Source organism: Triturus cristatus, chromosome 7 (assembly GCF_964204655.1).
Source record: "Triturus cristatus chromosome 7, aTriCri1.1, whole genome shotgun sequence".
Lineage (NCBI taxonomy): Eukaryota > Metazoa > Chordata > Amphibia > Caudata > Salamandridae > Triturus > Triturus cristatus.
In genome coordinates this window covers 150,592,540-150,613,250 of record NC_140590.1, presented here as the reverse complement: position 1 = coordinate 150,613,250, position 20,711 = coordinate 150,592,540, and the positions used below count along the sequence as shown (strand labels likewise).

The following is a 20,711-nucleotide window of genomic DNA, read 5'->3' as shown; positions in this document are numbered from 1 at the left end:
CTCGGGTTCAAGCCACACTCCGAGGGTCTTAATTTCGCGCTTTGGGGTAGGAATTTCCCCAAACACGTCTGGCCAGACCGCTGGGGGGATGGTCACCCATTGCTTTCCCAGGAGCATCACTTCGGTCTTTGACCCATTTAGTTTTAATGATGAGTCACACATCCAACCGTGGATTTCCGTGAGGCAGTTAGCCAGGTTGTCTGGGTGGTCGTCTAGTTGGGATAGGGAGACGACCAGTTGTGTGTCATCAGCGTAGCTTACTATCTTTATACCGAATGGTGTCACTACGTCTTCAAGAGGGGCCATATATGCATTAAAAAGCGTCGGGCTCAAGGAAGATCCCTGAGGGACCCCGCTCGTGAGAGGGAGGGTGGACGAGTGGTGATTGCCATCCCAAACCTGGAACGTGCGCCCGGTGAGGAAGGATTCTATCCAACTGAGTGCCGTCCCGGTGAGTCCTGCTGCCGCGAGTCGATGGAGAAGGACACGATGGTTGACTGTGTCGAAGGCTGCACTGAGGTCCAGGAGGATCACTGCCACTGACCCTCCTGAATCCAGAATGCGCCTCGCCTCCTCGATGACGGCAAGGAGGGCGGTATCTGTGCCGTGACCCGGGCGAAATCCAGTTTGGGATTGCCGCAGAATGTTATTTGTCTCGAAGAACTGAGATAATTGTCCGTTGACCAATTTCTCGGCTACCTTGCTAATCCCAGGAAGTAGTGATATAGGCCGGTAGTTTGCCATATCGGCTGGGTCGAACTGGGGTTTTTTAAGGAGTGCTTTTACCACCGCGCTCTTCCAGCTAGCAGGAACAGATCCCTGGGCCAGTGAGCTGTTGATAAGCTCCATGAGCGTAGGGACGATGACGGGGGCCACGGTTTTGAGGAATCTGATGAGTGCCGGATCCAGAGGTGATCCGCTTTTCCTTTTAGCCAAGGTTAGTTCCACCTCGTTGCAGGTAACTGGCCTGAATGTCGCAAGTTGGGGGCGTATGCTGCTTTCAGTCTGGCTAGGAGGTGGATAGCTGTCCATGTGGCTAGTGGGGCCGAGGGGAGGGAGGGAAGCTAAAATGCGGGCAATTTTGTCGTTGAAATAGGTGGCTAGTTCATTACTTCGGTCCACTGGGGGGGAAGTGGAGGAAAGGGAGTTAGGTACTTTCAGCAGCTCTTTTACAATTAGGAAGGACTCCCTGGCAGAATTGGAAGATTCTTTTATCCGGGTGTCGTAGTGGGACGTTTTAGCATGCCTAATGGCAGCTTTGTAGAGTCTAACTGTGTTTTGGTATGCTTCCTTGTTGGCGTGCTGCCAGTCTTTCCTCCATATCCGTTCGGCTCTTTTACAGTTTTTACGTAGTAGTCGGAGTTCCGGGGTGTACCACGGGGTGGAGCCAGGTTTCCCGTTTTTGTCCTCCTTAGTTCTGAGTGGAGTCCAGGGAGGTAGTAATCCACTCTCTAAATTTACTATCGGCAACCGCCGGGTCTTCTGCGTATTTAGGGGTGGTAGACTTTAAGTTCCTAGCCCATTCTTCGGTGGGAAGTTTGGACCAGGTCCTGTCTCTGATATAAGTGGGCGGTTTTTGGGGTTTCCTAAAGGTTCCTGGTAGTTGGAAGGAGACTAAAAAGTGATCTGTCCAGGGGAGGGGCAGGGACTCCCTCGCTAGCATCGAGGGGGTGCTTGTGAACACAGGATCCAGCAAATTACCCTTGGTGTGTGTGGCTCCAGAGTTTAGGAGGCGGATGTCAAGGGCCGCCAGATCGGTGATCAGGTCGGCGGCTACCGAGTCTGCAGGGTCCTCGAAATGGATATTCAGATCTCCTACTATCATGAAGTTTGTGATAGAGTGGGCCTGTGTCGTAACAGTGTCCAGGAGAGAGCTAGCGAAAGGGCCAGGATAGCCGGGGGGCGGTATACCAGGACTCCTGTCAGTGAGTTAGTCGGGTCTAGCTTGATTGTAAACTGTAGGCTTTCAGAGTCAGGGATGTGCACTTCACTAGATTTGCAGTGAAGGTAGTCCCGGTGAATAATAGCAACACCACCACCTCTGCCTAAGGGGCGGGGTAGGGACTGAATGAGGAAGCCTGGCGGGGTAGCTAACACCATGTCTGACTCCGAATGTGGGGCGAGCCAAGTTTCCGTGAGGAAGAGGATGTCTAACTCCTGATCTTCTATGAGATGGTTGATCAGCGTCGCATGTTTGGGGAGTGAGCGACAATTCAACGATGCCAGATTGAGGGCTGCGGGCTTGTGGGGGCTTGAAGGTAGTTTGAGCTGGACTGGCTGGCAGAGGGAACAGCGGATGAAATGTCCATTTGGGTCATGAGCATATTCACAGGAGGAGGCGGTGGGAGGTCTGAGACTTAGAAGCTCCCGCCGTGAATAGCTTACCTTGGGGGCAGCTTTGTCCGGTAAGGGTTCTGGCCCTAGGCCCGGTCGTGCGCGGACGAGCGCAGACAAGCTTGCCTTAAGCGCGCCTTCGGCGCGCCATCGTCGCGCCCGCTGCGCTCGTCCGCTGCGCTTCCGGCAGGGGATCATGCTTTGTAGTGAGTGTTCTGGGCGTCAGGGGGGGGGGGGCGTGTCCAGCAGAGGTGGGCGTGGCTCCCTCGACCAGGTAATGGCGGCAGAAGCGAGCGTTTGGGTCGGAGATGGCGATTTAATCTGCTGCTCTGCGGGGAGTTAGGTAAGTGCCAGGGGAGGGTGCGATAGTGCAGGAGTGTCTAAAAACACAGTATACACAGCTAAAATACAGTTTTTAAAAAGCGCGGCTCCCGGCTTCTCGCCTCAGGAGTGTCTCATTCAGTAGTGCAGCGCTAGTAGTCAGCGCGCTCTATTTATACCTGAGAGGGGGGGGCGTGTCCAGCAGAGGTGGGCGTGGCTCCCTCGACCAGGTAATGGCGGCAGAAGTGAGCGTTTGGGCCGGAGATGGCGATTTAATCTGCTGCTCTGCGGGGAGTTAGGTAAGTGCCAGGGGAGGGTGCGATAGTGCAGGAGTGTCTAAAAACACAGTATACACAGCTAAAATACAGTTTTTAAAAAGCGCGGCTCCCGGCTTCTCGCCTCAGGAGTGTCCCATTCAGTAGAGAGTACATATGTGTCTTTATGAAAAATAAATATTTGTAATATATGTATAGCTAAAGATTAATGGAAGAAGACATGGGTAAATAAGTGTCTAAATACAGTGATGTAATATCTGACGTCATCAGCAGAGGATTGCGGTCGCGTGAGTTATAGTTGCCTGCACTAATTATAACGGGGGAATTTCATTGTTTTTTTACCAGTGAAATGTCCAGCTAACTATAACATGTGTGAAACCTATGGTTTTTTAAGTGAATATATATATATATATATATTATCTACTGGCGGTCGCCATAGGAAATCTCAAAATTCTATTTTGAATAACTTTGGCGCCGGTTGACGAATCCTCGCGAAATTTTCAAAACTAATGGGGCGCTCCGCTCAGCTCCTAACCTGAAAGTCTCGGGGGGATTCGTCAAGCGGGGGCTGAGAAAAAAGGGGGGTCCCAAAACGCGTTTTCCCCATGCATTTTCCCATAGGACCTTTAGTCGAAGGTACAGCCCGAACGGCTGAACAGAATTACTTGAAATTTGGCAAAGAGGTAGTCCTCAGGTCAGTTAAAAGTACATAAATATCTATAGCCGCGCACCATGTTAATTCTGATTGGTGGTTACATGTCAGTCAATGTTCGAATCGGTCGAAATCAGGAAGTGTCGGCCGCCATTTTGTTTGTTTTGAGTGCGAGAGGGAAAAAGGAAGGTGGCGAATGTGAAAAGGGGGCAGGGTAGAGAGTTCCTGGCCCCCTATCCTTTGTCAGGGGGTCCCTGAAGGACCCCGAAGGCTGAAAAAAAACATTTTAATTCTTTTTTTTAAAATTTCGCGGGAGCGTGCATGGTGAAAAACTATAAAAAAAAAATGTAAAACAAATTTAATACGTAGTTTATTGTAAAATAAATATATAAACAATATAATAATACATACATTACTTAGCATTTAAAAAAACGTACAAATTCACTTAAAAAACCATAGGTTTCACACACGTTATAGTTAGGAATTAGCATTTAAAAAACCTTGCAAATTCACTTAAAAAACCATAGGTTTCACACATGTTATAGTTAGGTGGACATTTCACTCGTAAAAAACCAATGAAATTCCCCGGTTATAGTTAGTTCAGATAACTATAACTCGCGCGACCGCCACTCTATCACAAGGATGATGTCATCAGTGATGTCATGAGTGATGCCACTGACCATGTCATGAGTGATGTAACATGTGACGTCATGAGCAGTGGATTGCGGGCGCGCGAGTTATAGTTATCTGAACTAACTATAACGGGGGAATTTCATTGGTTTTTTACGAGTGAAATGTCCACCTAACTATAACATGTGTGAAACCTATCGTTTTTTAAGTGAATATATATATATTCACTGAAAAAATCATAGGTTTCACACATGTTATAGTTAGCTGGACATTTTACTGATAAAAAACCAATGAAATTCCCCCGTTATAGTTAGTGCAGGCAACTATAACTCACGTGACCGCAATCCTCTGCTGATGCTAATACTGTATTTGGACACTTATTTGCCCATGTCTTCTTCCATTAAATTTTAGCTAAACATATATTACAAATATTTTTTTTTCATAAAGACACATATGTCATCAGCAGAGGATTGCGGTCGCGTGAGTTATAGTTGCCTGCACTAACTATAACGGGGGAATTTCATTGGTTTTTTATCAGTAAAATGTCCAGCTAACTATAACATGTGTGAAACCTATGATTTTTTCAGTGAATTTGCAAGGTTTTTTAAATGCTAATTCCTAACTATAACGTGTGTGAAACCTATGGTTTTTTCAGTGAATTTGTACGGTTTTTTAAATGCTAAGTTACTTTACGCCAATCGTGGCGTGCGCGCCCACTTAACGCAGTTCGTTTCATCCGCGCACCGCGCGCCCACTTTACGCAGTTAGTGCCGTGGATGGGCCATGTACGCACGATGCGCTTCGTGCACCGTGCGCACATGGAGGACATATTATGCGCTTCGTTGTGAAAGGTAAGCTTTTACATTTTCTAGTGAACAGATATGCCATGCACAAATGGTGCACTTCGGGCACCATTTGCACACGGGGTGGGGAGAGTGTGGTTAATTTTTTTTTTTTTTTTTTTTTTTACCATACGCGTACGGTAAGCGTAATCGGCGATTTACCATAAAAAAATAAAAATGAATTTTTGACCTTGGGGGAACTTTGGGGACCCATTAATCATGGCTAGGTGGTTAGGAGCTGTCTAAACAGTCCCATTACATGTTTTTTGCCTTTATTATTCTTCTTCCCTTAAGAGTGCGAGAGAGAAAATGGCGGCCGCCGCTTCCTGGTTTCGAACGATTCGAATGTTTACTAAGATCTAACAACCAATCAGAATCGCGCTCATGCACGTCACCGTACGCGTACGGTAAGCTTACCGTAAGCGCAACGTAAGCTGGCTCAGATATATTGATTTAAATGCTATTTTCTCAGGAACTACTGAACAGATTTACACCAGACCTACAAAAGGCACTTCCTTGACCTGAGGACTACCTCTCTGCCAAATTTCAAGTAACTCTGTTCAGCCGTTCGGGCTGTAGCTGTGTCTAAAGGTCCTATGGAAAAATGCATGGGAAAAACGCGTTTTGGGACCCCCCTTTTATCTCAGCCCCCGCTTGAGGAATCCCCCCGAGACTTTCAGGGTAGGAGCGGAGTGTAGCGCCCCACCTATTTTGAAAATTTCACAAGGATTCGTCGACCGGCGCCAAAGTTATTCCAAATAGAATGTTGCGGATTTCCTATGGAAACAGGGTCCTAACTATAACTACCTACTGGCGACCGCCAGTAGGTAATATATATATATATATATATATATATATATATATCTATATATATCAACGCTTCCAAGTATCACCCAGACTGCAGTATTCCTGGACGGGTGCTTTTTTCCGCCAGCGTGAGGGGCGAAATCACGTTAAAAATCAAGGCTACCAGGTGCGGAGCACTCACGGGACAGTTGATAGAATTTATTAGATAAGCAAATGCATTTCGGCACACAGCCTTCTTCAGTGCTTTTCCTCGTGGCATAAAACATAGCACTTATTTAAAAAAATTAGCATTAAGGTTAAAGTAAGAAAAACACGCTCACATGGCAGCCAGTGAACCTGGTATTTAGACCAAGTATTTTGCAAGTCCTTTGTTGCTGGCTATGTCTCAGTGGTGCTCCAATGAAATCAACTTGGATGCTATTTAAATAAGTGCTATGATAAAGTGGAGTTCATGCCTTTTTCATGGAAAAACGGGGAACTGATTGGAGAAAGGAGTGAGGAAAAAAAAACATATATAGTACGAGGAGTTTTGGAACAAATTACACGGAACCTGGTTGCTTTCCGGTGACGGGACCCCCTTCCCACAATTAGGCAACCGCATGCAGCCACGCATCAAAGTGAACTCCGAAGAGGAGTATTTTGCGGTTTGCCCCCTACAAAAGCCTGATATTTCGGAGCCAGTCGGCGATCGACAACAGCTCGGTCGGAGGACCCGTTGAAGGCGGTACCCGGCGGTGAGTAATACGGCTTGCGGTGTAGGCGGGGAGGAGACAGTGAAAGTGCAGATTCAGGAGGTCGGCGGATGCCGGTTTTCCGTTAAAAACTTTACTCGCTCTGAGAAAAGATGTCTGCAGACACAGTAAAAGAACGAGAAGCGGCAGCGAATGAATTGTTTAACAATCCGCCTAAATTTATTTTGAGTGTAGAAGGCTCGCAAGGAATTCAAAATATTGCAAACCAAGATGTTAAACAACTGATGAACATTTTAGAAAAGAAGTCCAAAAACGAAATAACTAAATGGTGGGAACACCGTTCACTCACCAAATACGAAGAAGTGGGGAGAGTGCCTCGGGGTCTTAGGATTATGTTGGCTCCTAGTTTCAAGGAACCCAACCCCGAAATGCTTAAAGAATGGGGAGAGAGCAATTTGGTAGCCTCCATGAACTTGGTAAAAATTTTGATTAAATATGCAGCGATAGATCATCAGAAATTAGTAGCTGAAATGGAAAAAATAAATGAAGAGTTAAACAAATCGGAGTTAAAAGAATTCATAACAAAATCCCGTGAAGAAATGATCGTAAGGTTACGCAAACATGAAGATAGAATAAAGGTTCGCAAAGCACATACATTTGCAAGAGATCAAGATGATTACGAACAGGGGCGAATTTATACCTTTTCAAGAAAATTTGATCATGTAAAGAAATTGAAATATGACGAGAAGCGCACAAATAGAAACCCTGCAGTTCCACCACAACAAAACCACGTAGAGGAAATATCTGATGGAGATACAGATTCACTCATAAGTACGTCAGGCTCAGAATACAGCAATATGGGAGGCCAGAACACTACAACTGTATTAAGCCTGGGTGAAGAGACAGATTTTTTAGTGGAGGAACGACGCCAGACTCTCCGTCCGAGAAATCGGAACCCACAACAAGAAAAAAGAGAAACGCAAGGAGAAGAGCCAGGTGCAAAAAACAAAAACCAACAGCCAAAGAAAAAACAACATTGGTTCAAGAAACAGCGCTAAATGATCAGACTATTATCAATTTATCGGACATTACTCTGAATGAAGCAGAGAAGCAGCTTCTAACATTAGGACTTAACTATTGTCCTGAAAGTACATTTAATTACGTTAGTACACGCATTGACATATTTTGCTTTATAAGAAAACTCAAGCTAAAAAAATTCTTTACTATTAAAGCTGGAGTTCAAGCTACAACAACAACTCCAAATACCAGCAAAGACAATGTGCAACCATTATTGGCATCAGATGCTTCTACTCTTCTCCTTCTTCATGAACTTAACACTGATAGAGATCCCATTCAACAACCAAATGAGACAACTGATGTAAGTACTCAATCAAGACTGCAGGCAATTGACATTATACAAAAAGGTGCAGGTGAAAGTCCATTCAAATTAAAAAGTACTTTTATACCCATGATGCCGAAAGACGCAATAGATATTTTCCATGAATGTGTGGTAGAGGATTTGAAGCGATTGTGTCATGCGACAAAGAAGAAAAATCACTTCAAGAAAAACCACAGAGAAATACAGTATGCGAGAGTAATGAAAAAGTTGGGGGACAACCAAGAAATAATCATAAACAAGTCAGATAAAGGTGGAAATATCGTCTTATGGCCCAAAAAAGAGTACATCACGGAAGCAATGAGACAAAAAAATGCTATATGCGGACTAACATAAAAGAATATAATAAGGCTAAAGAGGACCTTAAAAAACGATTATTACAGTATAAACGTGAAGGTTTGGTGTCATCAACCGAATTCAATTTTCTACATGTTGAAAGTCCGGTTATTCCCGTGATGTATTTAATCCCTAAAGTGCATAAAATGGTCTCGCCAACAGCAGGTAGACCTATCATTTCTGCTATCAACAGTGTCAGTGAAAATATCTCTCAATTTGTAGACTTTTATCTACAGGATTTTGTAAAGAATTTACCAAGTTATTTCAAAGATACAGGAGATTTTTTGAATAAGATTAATGACATAAAGTGGGAAGAAGGCCTGATTCTAATAACTTTGGACATTGAGTCAATATATACAAGTATTAATCATGTGAATGGACTCAATGCTGTGAAATTCTTTTTAGATAAGAGACCTGTTGAATACTATGGACACAACAAGATGATATTAGACTTGATTTCATGGTGTTTAAATAACAACTATTTTTTGTTTGGCAAAGAAGCCCTAAAACAGGTCAGAGGTGTAGCGATGGGATCCTGATTCTCCCCCAGCTATGCCTGTTTACATGTAGGCTGGTGGGAGGAACAGGTCCTGCAAAGGGTCCACAATATGCATCATGTGCGGCAGTGGCTAAGTTTTATAGATGATGTCTTCATTGTTTGGAATGGTAATAAGGAAGAAGCTCAAGAGTTCATAACAACTCTAAATGTCAACTCTAGCAATCTCAACTTCACCTCCAAAATAAGTAGTACAACAATCGAGTTTTTAGATGTACAACTCATGGTTATCAACAATAAGTTGGAGACATCACTATTTAGGAAATCAACAGCAGGAAATAGCACATTACATGCAAGCAGTGGACACCCAAAACACCTAATTGATAGCATACCCTATGGTGAGCTACTAAGACTAAAACGCATTTGCAGCACACCTCATGAATTGGAAAAATGCACACATGATGCATTGAATAGAATGCGTATCAGAGGCTACAGTGAAAAAGTACTTAGCAATGCATTAAGAAAAGCACAAGAAAGACCAAGGAAAACATTGCTTTTATCAAAAGACACACTAGATGATACAAACAAAGAGGATGACGCTCCTCGCCTAATAATGACATATAACAAACAAGAAAGAAAGATCAAGTCGATTATTAGGAAAAACTGGCCTATTATTTGCACTGATGGAGTATTAGGAAACAAACTACCTGAATTACCTGTTATAACTTATAGAAAATCAAAATCTATGAGGAGTGAACTTGTTAAAATGAGCCCAAAATTAAGCACATCAGGTACATGGCTTAAACCAAGGCAGGGTTTCCATAAATACTCATCATGTCGTGCATGTAAATTTGGCATCAACATGACACATTATGCGGTTCCTTTTTCTGATACCAAGTTAGCCATTAAAGGCAGCTTTGGGTGTAGAACAGAGTATACTGTGTATGTCTTGACGTGCACCTGTGGCTTACGTTATGTGGGAAGTACTAAGCTACAGGTGCATGTCAGGATTTTACAGCATCTCAGGGCAATTGTTAACAACGATAGTACATATCCTGTTGCCAGACATTTCAAGGCCATACACAACAATGATTTAAACTGCTTACATATTACGTGATCAATGCCATTGCACCACTAAGGAGAGGGGGCAATAGGGAAAAACTATTAAGAAGATTGGAAACACGTATTATCTTAGATCTAGACAGTAAGGCACCCCATGGTCTGAACACCACAGAAGACATGCATAATATTTTATAAACAACAATCAATTTTTAACTATATTTTTATAATTTTTTAATATAGTTATATGTCAATGGTATTTTGCAAGGTCTGTTATTGGGTATATTAGATGAGAACAGAATTAAGGGACCATATATATTTATATATTTATATATTTATATATATATTTTTTGTCGGATATTTTTTATCGGGGTTTTTATCTGATATTTTATATCAGGTGTTTATTAACAATGGATGATTTGTTTGTTGGACTACTTTTTGATATATTTTTATGTAATTTTATATATCTTTATATATATAATTTTATGTATTTATGGAAGTACTTTTTAAGGGTGTTTTTAGCATTATTTTTTGTCGTTATTCTTATCAATATGAAGAGGTCTATCAGATTAGGTTTCCTCAGATCCATGGGTCATAGGATAAACACAGTATGTTTTCGGTGAAAATATACAAAAAATTATTTTTTTAGTAAGCACAAAAGCACTTTGTAGATATCACATACTCTATAGAAGACTGGAATAACAGGAATAATAATATCCAGATTACAACCTCAGGTATAGTTAGGACATTACAGAAACAGATGCGATATTCACATTTTGGTTGGATATAGGTGAAGAATTAGAGGCATATTGACAATGGCAAATCGCATTTATGCAGATAGGTTATCTATGCCATTGCTAAAACAAACGACACTGTTTATAAGATAAAAGTGATTAATCATTCCTTTTTTTGGCATATTTGCACAAAAAGCGAATTTTTGCACAATTATTTTAAGGTCATATATATTTATTGATATGCATTTTATTATCATGAAGGTTTTAGCTGTTCATTCTGAAGAAACATATATATATATATTCATATAGGTATTTTTATTTTTCAAATGTCTCTATTTATGTTCAAAGCATTATGCAGATCAAAAACAATATATATTTCATGTATCTCCACATGGCCAAATAACAAAAGCAATGTATATTTACAAGGTCCATAACAAACAAGAATACCGGTTGCTTTCAAGAGAATTTCTTCTATGTCTATGAAATTGTGATTGACCAATGGGTGGACGCATAGGGTTCCGAACAGCTTTACAGTAACCATGCTGCAATCCAAGGGGTTTTCTTTCACGGCTTCTTTTATTGATGAGTTACTTCACATCAACGCGTTTCGATGGCCTCTCGCCACCTTGTTCACGATAGTGAGCAACTATTCGTTTCTGATTTTTTAAAAAACACTTATCACAAACAACATAAATGAGGGACTACCAAGTTTTCAGCAAAACAGTAAAAGGTAGGGAAACGCCGTCACCATTTTGAAGTGGTTTTCGTTACATTACTTTTTTGCCTGTTTTCTCCACTGCCATTCTGAAAAAATGCTTTAACGCAGAGCTTTTCAATATCATAAACACATGTTATTTCATCATAAGTGTCTTTGCAGGGAATTACATAATGTTCACATATAGCTTGGCAGAAAAAACAAACATTGGTAAATTTAAACCTTTCCTCGTATTTACAAGGTAGTTCATGTTCAGTATTAATCGGCTAGTGCCTATATTACATTCCTTGTTTTTCCTCTCCCATCCTTCTACTCTTGGTTAGGAACAATACTATTTCATTTAGGTGCATATATATACCTTTTTCTTTTTAATATTCATTTGTTCACAAAGTGCTAGTGCTTATTAATATAAACATATACTCCAGGTTCAGGTTTCTCTCAATAAAGTACTAGTGCTTCAAGTAAATCAATATGAACAATTACCACATTAATATTAACTTTTTTTTCCTTTCTATAGTACTACATAACATTTACATTAAAATGCTTAGTGCTTCAAAGTGTATACCACGTAAAGTATATACTTATTTAAAAAAAAAAGGGGGTTCTATTTTTTCAAATGAAAAATCACTTTGAAACATTATTTTATGAGAAAGCTATATTCTGTAAACCTACAAATTAAAAATATATATATATGCTCCTAACCCTAAAACCAAAAAGCATTTGAGTCCCTCTTTACACTTTAAAACAATTTAATTTCCTCTTTAAACAGATAGTCCATTAATGTACGACATTTTTCTATTTCAGCACAATAGGGAAATATTAGAAGATTTCTATTTGTTATTATCCTCTATTTCCCTTTTCCTCCTTCTTTCAGTTACTTTGACTTTTTACACTTCTAAATTCTATTTTCTTTATCAATCTAAACATTCCTTAGTACAAACAAGTATGTAGATCCTCATCCACATTCAAACCTTGTGGTTCCTTACAATCAAACTCCAAGATATAATAGGTTTCTAATTTACGGAGTTCTCTTTCTCTATCCCCTCCCCGTCTTTTCTTAGGGATCTCTGCAATACAACTGTATTGTAAACCTGTGGGATCAGTTTGATGGAATGTTTCAAAGTGTCTTGTGATTGGATATGTTCTATCCTTGTTCACAATCGTTCTTCTATGTTGCAAAACTCGTTTGAACACTGGTAAGGTGGTACTCCCTATGTACATTTTTTGGCAGGGGCATTGTAGAGCGTAGATCACAAAACTAGATCTACACGTTAAAAAGCCTCTAATATTGATGGTTTTAATAAAAAATGTCTTAAAATGCGTCCGATTCACTCCATGCTGGCATGCCTTGCATTTAAAACACTTTTTAAAACCCATCTTCCGTGTTAACCATGTGGGTGGTCCTGATTTCTTACTTTCAATGAATTCACTGTTCACAATACGATCCTTCAATGATTTTGATTTGCGAAAACTGATCTCAGGATGTTTCTTCATTTTTGGGCCAAGTACTGCATCATTTTTTACCAAATGCCAGTGTTTATTTAAAATGGTTCTAACTTCTCTATGATTTTTATTGTACGTTGTAATAAACCTGCCATCGCATGGCCCTTGTTTGAAGTTTTTCTTTTTCCTTTGTTCTGACCTTGAGGGTTCGAATAAAACTTTCTTTCTGTCGAGTTTTCTTGCTTTTAAAGCTGCCCCCTTTATCACATCCTGTGAGTAACCTCTTTGTAAGAATATTTGGCTCATTTCCTCTTCTACTTTTAAATATTCTTCAAAGCTACTACATGTCCTCCTAGCTCTGTGAAATTCATCAAAGGGAATACTCCTGATAAGAGGGGCAGGATGGGCACTCCCAGCATGTAAGATCGTATTCCCTGAAGTAGGTTTCCTAAAAACAGTTGTTTCTAGTTTTCCATTAACTACTTTTACTCTTATATCTAAAATGTCTATACAGGATTTGCTATATTGTCCAGTGAATCTCAGATTAAGCATATTAAAATTTATCTCGTTAATGAAAGATTCAATTGATGCTTCCGTGCCCTACCACAGCACGAAAACATCATCAATAAATCGTACCCATAAAAGTATATTGTCATTCCAATGTTCCAATGACGGGCCCCTGAGCACCTGCTCCTCCCATCAGCCAAGATGTAAGCTAGCATAACTGGGGGCGAAGACGGTGCCCATCGCTGGCCCCTGTTCTTGTTGGAACATATCCTCTCCAAACAAAAACATGTTTTTGGTTAAACACCATCGCATCATCTCTAAAATCATTTCGTTGTGTTTAAAAAATCTCAAGGATCTTCTATTCAGAAAAAATTCAGTCGCCTTTAAACCATCAGTATGTTGTATGCTTGTATAGAGAGTAGTAATATCAAGTGTTACTAAAAACATACTATTCTCATCCCATCTAATATCAAATATACATTTTAAAAAATCTGTAAAATCTTTGATATAAGAGGTTAAGGTCTTCACTATAGGGTTTAAAAAATAACCTATATACTTTGAAGTGTTCTCAAAGAGACTTCCGCATGAAGAAATAATGGGTCTCCCTGGAGGTGACGTAGCATTTTTGTGGACTTTTGGGAGCATATAAAAACTGGGAGAGTAGGATTATTTTGTTTGATAAATTTATACTCATCCCAGTTTAATAAATCCTCTTCCTTCCATACATCTAATCTAGCATGAATTTGTTCTTTTACCAAAATAAACTCTCGCATATCAATCCTCTTGTAACATTCAGTGTTATTTAATTGAGTGAGGGCCTCATTTTTATACAATTCTCGTCCCCATAACACAACATTGCCCCCTTTGTCCGAAGGTTTCACCAATACTCCATCTTCTTTAATTAATTTCTCCACTGTTTGCTGTATTCCTACTTTCTTGGGATCTACTTTCTTCTTTTGTTCTGCTAAATTACTATATAGTAATTTCAGATCCTTAGTAACACTTTTATATATAACCTACTGGTGGTCGCCAGTAGGTGGTTATAGTTATGACCTAGTTTCCATAGGAAAAGCGTTTTTTGATTTGCCAATATCTTTGGTGTCGTTTGACGAATCTTTGCCAAATTTACAAAACTAATGGCCAGCTCACTTCAGCTTCTGTGTTGAAAGTTTTGGGGTGCTTCATCAAGCGAGGTCCGAGAAAAAAAAGGGGACCAAGAAAAAAGGGGGTTCCCAAAATGCATTTTCTCTATGTTAATTTCCATAGGAAAATTTAGACAAGGCTACAGCCTGAACTGCTCAACGGAATTACACCAAATTTGGCAAAACGTAGCTCTTGGTTCAGGAAGTGTTCTTTTTGTTAAATGGTGTAAATCCGCTCAGTAGTTCCTGAGAAATTTAAAGAATTCTCAGATATTCACCTGGGGATGCAAAGGATCCGTGAACCCTCCTGATCTCGAGCCTGAGATCCGATTGGCTGTGAACACTTCAAACCAGGAAGTGTTCGCAGCCATATTTTGATCCGGTTGACAAAAGGTTAAAAAAAGGAAAGGGGGAGGGTAGAAACACCCTGACCCCCTAGGCCTGTTTCAAAAAGTTTTTTTTTTAATTTATGGCGGGTATTGCATAGGGTCCGTGAATCCCACTGAATTCTTTTTTTTAATGGAGGGATGTGGCCTAATGGCTGTACAACCTTGGATTAAATAATCCCTGATTTAAAGTCAACAGTATATGTGCCCAAAAACTTCTGCTGCGGTGGTTCTGGCTGCTTAAATACATGCGTTTGAAGGGTTCCACCAAAGCAGCCGAACATTGTAAAGACGAGTGCTGTGGTCATGATGGGTGACTCATGTGCACATACAAATAATTAATTTATTTATTTAATACAAGGTTTTGCAGCCATTGGGCCACACACTTACACATATGACATGTAAGATGTCCTCAGTGACCATGTTATGAATCATGTAATTTGTGAGGTCATAATCAGTGCATTGCAGGGACTTGACTTATAGTTAGCTCAGCTAAGTATAACTGCTGAATATATATAGTACCTACTGGTGGTCACCACTAGGTTGTTATAGTTAGGACCATGTTTCCATAGGATTTTTTTTTTGATTTGGCTAGAACTTTATTGCCTGTTGACGAATCTTCACAAAATTGTCCTTAAAAAGTATCTAAATTAGGTTTTATTTTACATGGAAAGTTTTGGGGTTGGCCGTCAAGCGGGTACTGAGAAAAAGGGGTGTAAAAAAAGTGTGTTTTCCGTTGTTATTTCGCATAGGACCTACGAACACACATGCAGCCCCAACTGCTGGACAGTATTACATCACATTTGCCAGAAAGGTACACTTGGTTATGCAGATTATGCTTTTCGTCATTTGGTGTAAATTCGTTCAGTAGTTGTTGAAAATATTTAGAAAATATAGTCTTTAGCTGTGATGACTTGGCAAAAAGTGCAGGGAAATGCAGAGCACTGATTGGCTGCCAATACTTCCTCGTTACACCACCACAATGCACTGCTTATGACCACACATTTTACATCACTCATGACATGGTCAGTGACACCACTCATGACATTACTGATGATATCTGAAATGACATCAATGAGGACATCATCCACAGGACCAGTCACACACCCAGTTATATCCCCATACAACTTCTCATACACTCCCTCCCACACAACCACTCATATTTCCATTCACAGACCCATACAAACAGTGACACACATACTCACTGATCCATAGAGCCACTGACACATCAACTCAACCATACTGTCACTCACACAACCAATAACTCACATACAAAGTCATTCTTGGACCTACTCCCTGACCAATACAGCCACTCACACATCCACTCATACAGACATACCGCCACTTTTATGCCCACTCATACACCCATACAGCCATTCGAATATGAAATCAGTCACCCATACAGATACTCACATACCTACTCACTCACCCATGCAGTCACTCACACAGTCACTCACTCACCCATACAGTTATTCACTCCTCTACACACTTACTCATGGATATATTGACACATGTATTCACTCACCAATACAGTCACTGAAACAAGAAAATACTCCCCCATACAACCTCTTTCTCACTCACTTACCTATAAAGTCTCTCATACACCCATTCACTCACCCATACAACCACTCACCCACTTACTCACCCACAGAGCCACTTACACTCCCACTCGTGCTCCATATATTCACTCATTTACCCTGTTACCTACCCATACAGACACTTATGTACATGCTCAGTCACCCATTCAACTACTCATGCACCCTCTCGTTCACCATTTATAGCCTCTGACACACACACACACTCACCCATACAAAAACTCATCCAGCCACTCATTCATGTATACAGTCTCTCACATACCCACTAACTCTTCTGTTCACCACTTACACACCCAGTAACTCACCTATCCAGGCACTCCCACAGCTACCTACCTTAGTATATAGTATATACGTTTAATACTCAGAAACTTTTAGAAAACACTATGAATCATTGGATGATGTCATTAGTGATGTCATTTCAGATATAATTTCAGATGTCATGAGTGATATCACTGACCATGTCATCAGTTATGTAACATGTGAGGTCATAAGCAGTGCATTGCAGGGGTAAATTATTAATTTCTCTTGCTTTGTACAACTTAAATGTGATCCTTACTATAACATCCCTGTAACCTTTTGTTTTTGTCAGTGAATATGTATGTTTTTTAAAATTCTATTTTCTAACTATAACGTCCTATTAACCTTTGTTTTTTTCAGTGAATTTTTAAGGATTCTCAAATTTCCTTACTATAACCTTCCTGTAACCGTATAGTTAGGTTCAGATTTCCCTCGAAATCCATCACCCTGAGTACGGCCTTTTAAAAAAATTTTTTAATTACAATAAAGGGAGGGGGGCTAGATACCCCCCTCTTCGGCTGATTTCATCCCGTGGACCCCATCCCTCTAGTGTGGGTGCCCTGGTCCCACATGGGGCACCCACTTGTTTCAATGTTAGGGACCGTTGGGGAGCCTCAAATACCCCACGGTTCCTATCAGTTTACCACCTACTTCGGGAGCCGATATTACTTTGACACAGAGGGAGCTGCTGAACATGCCCTCGTACAAAGCAATTGTGCTCTGCTTTGAGCAAGCGAGAGCAAAATGCTTGCTCAAAGCAGAGCACAGTTTACTATGGCTTTGCGGGATCAGTAAAGCTCCTGCCAAGCCATAGCAAACAGCTATGCCCCAGAGGTGAGCATCCCAGGACATAGCAGGAGCTGACCCTGAGGAATGTCTGACGTTACATCGTATACATTCTCAACGCATGGCTTCACAACACGGGTATTAAACCAACCGTGTTGTTACGCATGCCATTACATCGCAAGTCGTTCCAACGACTTGCTGTAGGGGGCGCGCTGGACTTAGGAATACTGTTAATTACTATTACTATTCCTACACCCGTTTGCGCATCAGCAGGGAAGGTGTTGGATATAAAATCCAACACATGACCCTGGTATAGTGCAACCCTGTAGGTCCCACGTTCCTATCTCACCACCTTTAGCTCTGAACACTTTAAAGTATGGTATACCCTTTTTCTCGGTCACTAATTTCCATATGGAATGACAGTAATGCAGACTATCTCTGTCCTCCCTCTCCTTTCTAACCAATAACAGAGGGCCAGATGTACGTTGCTTTTTTGAGCTCATTTTTATTGTCAGAATCAGGCTGTTTGCGACCGCAAAAATGCATTTTTACATGAACAGGACCCTATTTTGTGATTTGCTAACCTATTATCGAATCACAAAATGGGTTAGCGATTCCGTATTAGGAAGAGGTGTGTTAAGAGCGTCCCTTCCTACTAGCGACTTTCAGTGGTATGTGTGAATGTTTTGCCACTGAAATGCAGTCTCAAAACGTTCTCAATTTGCCACATACTTCAAGTAAGAGGTAATCCATTTGAAACAGGAAGGGGGCCCCTTCCCCTTTGTCAATGTATAGAAAAACATTTTTAAGAGCAGGTAGTGGTCCTACGGACTACTGCCTACTCTTAAAAACTGAAAATAAATCTTTTCATTTTTATTTTTGAAACACATCCCGTATTCCTTTGAGAAAAACGGGCTGCATTACAAAAAAAATCACATGGCTTTATTTGAAAGCAACCCAAGACATGCTGGTTTGCAGACCCCAGCAGGCCACCATCCCTGTGATTCTAGCAATTCCCAATGAGTTGCAAATTGCAACCTACCTCATGAATATTAATGAGGTAGATCTATTTACGACCCACTGGGACTCATAAACAGTGTAAAACATACTTTAGTGCATCACTGTTTGCTCTTACCATATAGCGAATATTGCTATTAGGTAATCGCAAACACAATGGTATGTACACCTAGATGTTTTAATTACTATAACCACGTAGGACCAGTGTTGAATAGTCAGTAGTCCGAAAACCTTAACATGTGACCTAAAGCTTAACTCAAAGTTGCTGTCTCTTGATAAGTCCGTGCACTCGATCTCTGACTCGTCTCCCCTTCATCATACTGTTAAGCTGTGTGATTCAAGGCAGAATAAGACCTCACTCTGAACTATGATGCGTTTAAGCTTCTGGCTGTGGGACACAAAGCCGTATACAAATGCAGTTGGAATTACAATAACAAGATCCACCGCTCTCTTCACTCATGGGCTGAGGAAAACTGAGGTTTAAAAGAAACAAACACAAGCCCAGAACAGCAAACCAGGACACTAGCAAAAAAATAAACTCACAGCCACTGAATGCTTCCTAAGTGCATCTATACCAGTGGTTACCAGCTTTCTGATTGGCTGTGCAGCTCTCACACTTCTAATCCAGATGATTATAGATTTTAACACAATATTATTTCAATTTCTCTGTAATATCCACATTTATCTCAAATAATTAAAGCTAAATGACTTACATCGAATGGACAATGTAATGGATTGAGACGCTGATTTGCCACCGGGGTAAGTAGCTGAACACACAAACTTCTCCATATGATGCTCTGCGGCGGGGGTGTAATTCAACACTAAGACAGTCCTCCATATTCCGTTCAAGAGTTCTTCATGGTAAACGCTGACATTGCCCTTAATCTTGTCCCATGCCAGGGTAGGTGGGTGGGAGGGGCAGGTGTGCTCCACAGAGCAGGTGATCTTTTCTGGGACCCCATCAGTCATTGTTAGAAGGTCGGTCACTGTTGGCTGCGCTGGGGTAGCTGCAAAAAACACAAACAAACACATTTGGCCATCTTAATGAAGGAGCTCTCTCTCAAGCTGTGTTTGAGCTCCATATGATGGGTGGGAGGGCGTTATATCAGGGCACCCAAGTATTTTGTCAATAAGGGCAAAGATTATTTGAGATGACTTCACAGACAGCATGAATATTTTATTGCTTGGATGTTTGAGCTCCACATTTTTTGCACTGAACACTGATTAGGGTAACTTGCATGGTGTGCATAATTAACAATGTCTATGTACAATCGTTCCTCATGAATATTTACCTACTGGGTCTTATAATGAAAAGAGCACAACCTTCTCCCCTGCTCATAAGTTTCTTGACACAATTGGAGGCCATCATCTATGACATGCTCCCAACATACATGTGCACAATACTCTACTACTTTTTTGTGCAGGGCACATTCGGTGGATATGATCATTCGACTCATCACCAATACCTGCAAGGAACATCCCTTTGAGGTCAGTGGACATGGGCCATGGCATTGAGCCACAACATGTGCCTATACTCCTGTAATTCGTACTTGATTAACAAGTCCTTTGGCCATGCTCTAAGGAGTGGTCTTCAATGATGCCCTGCTCACAGCATCCCCCAATACTCTGAGAAGGACTCAACCTCAAAGCCCCACCCGAGATCTCACTCTGCACATTCTTCAGCCATGCTGAATTGGTACTTGGAGCAAAGAATATCTTTCCTTCCAGGCCCTGTGCCCTGATCTCAGTGCCAGCTAGACAAACCCTGTGTCCCCCAGGAGCTGTTGCAGAGCACATCAATGGCACCTTGTACAGAGAGCATGGCCTTAGTACCCAGAACTTATGGATGTGCCCTGCAAGTGATGAACTATGATGACATAGCTTTTGACCACATCCTGCAACCTGTATCTCTATTGGAGTACTGACTGGGCCTATTCCTTGGATAGAAGTATTGATTTCTGATGTATTCAACAGAATATACAACCTTAGGGAGTCTCTTGTATCGTATTCCCACGTGACAAGCTACACACATCCTTACCAAGATCAAAGTACTGTGGAAATATGGGTTTTGGAAGGTTTATGAAAGTTCTTTATAAATAATAATAATAATAATAAAGAATTTATAGAGCGCCTAGTTACTCCATCTGGAGTATCCCCACTCTAGGAATCAGACACCACAAGAGCCCAATTCACAGGAAGAAGACCTAATCTTGGCTTTTCTGCATAGCCATGTCTTGAATTTCTTTCGG

At 41.1% G+C, this 20,711-nt stretch overlaps 1 protein-coding gene across 2 annotated transcripts in view; it reads right to left on the bottom strand.

Moving 5' to 3' along the window:
- Positions 1-20,711, bottom strand: part of LOC146809074 (B-cell receptor CD22-like) — a 594,248-nt gene that overhangs the window by 366,601 nt on the left and 206,936 nt on the right. For both annotated transcript variants that reach the window (XM_085615881.1, XM_085615880.1), the window contains one exon: positions 19,176-19,469. In XM_085615881.1, coding sequence (XP_085472007.1) covers positions 19,176-19,469 — 294 coding nt within the window. The remainder of the gene's footprint in view (positions 1-19,175; positions 19,470-20,711) is intronic.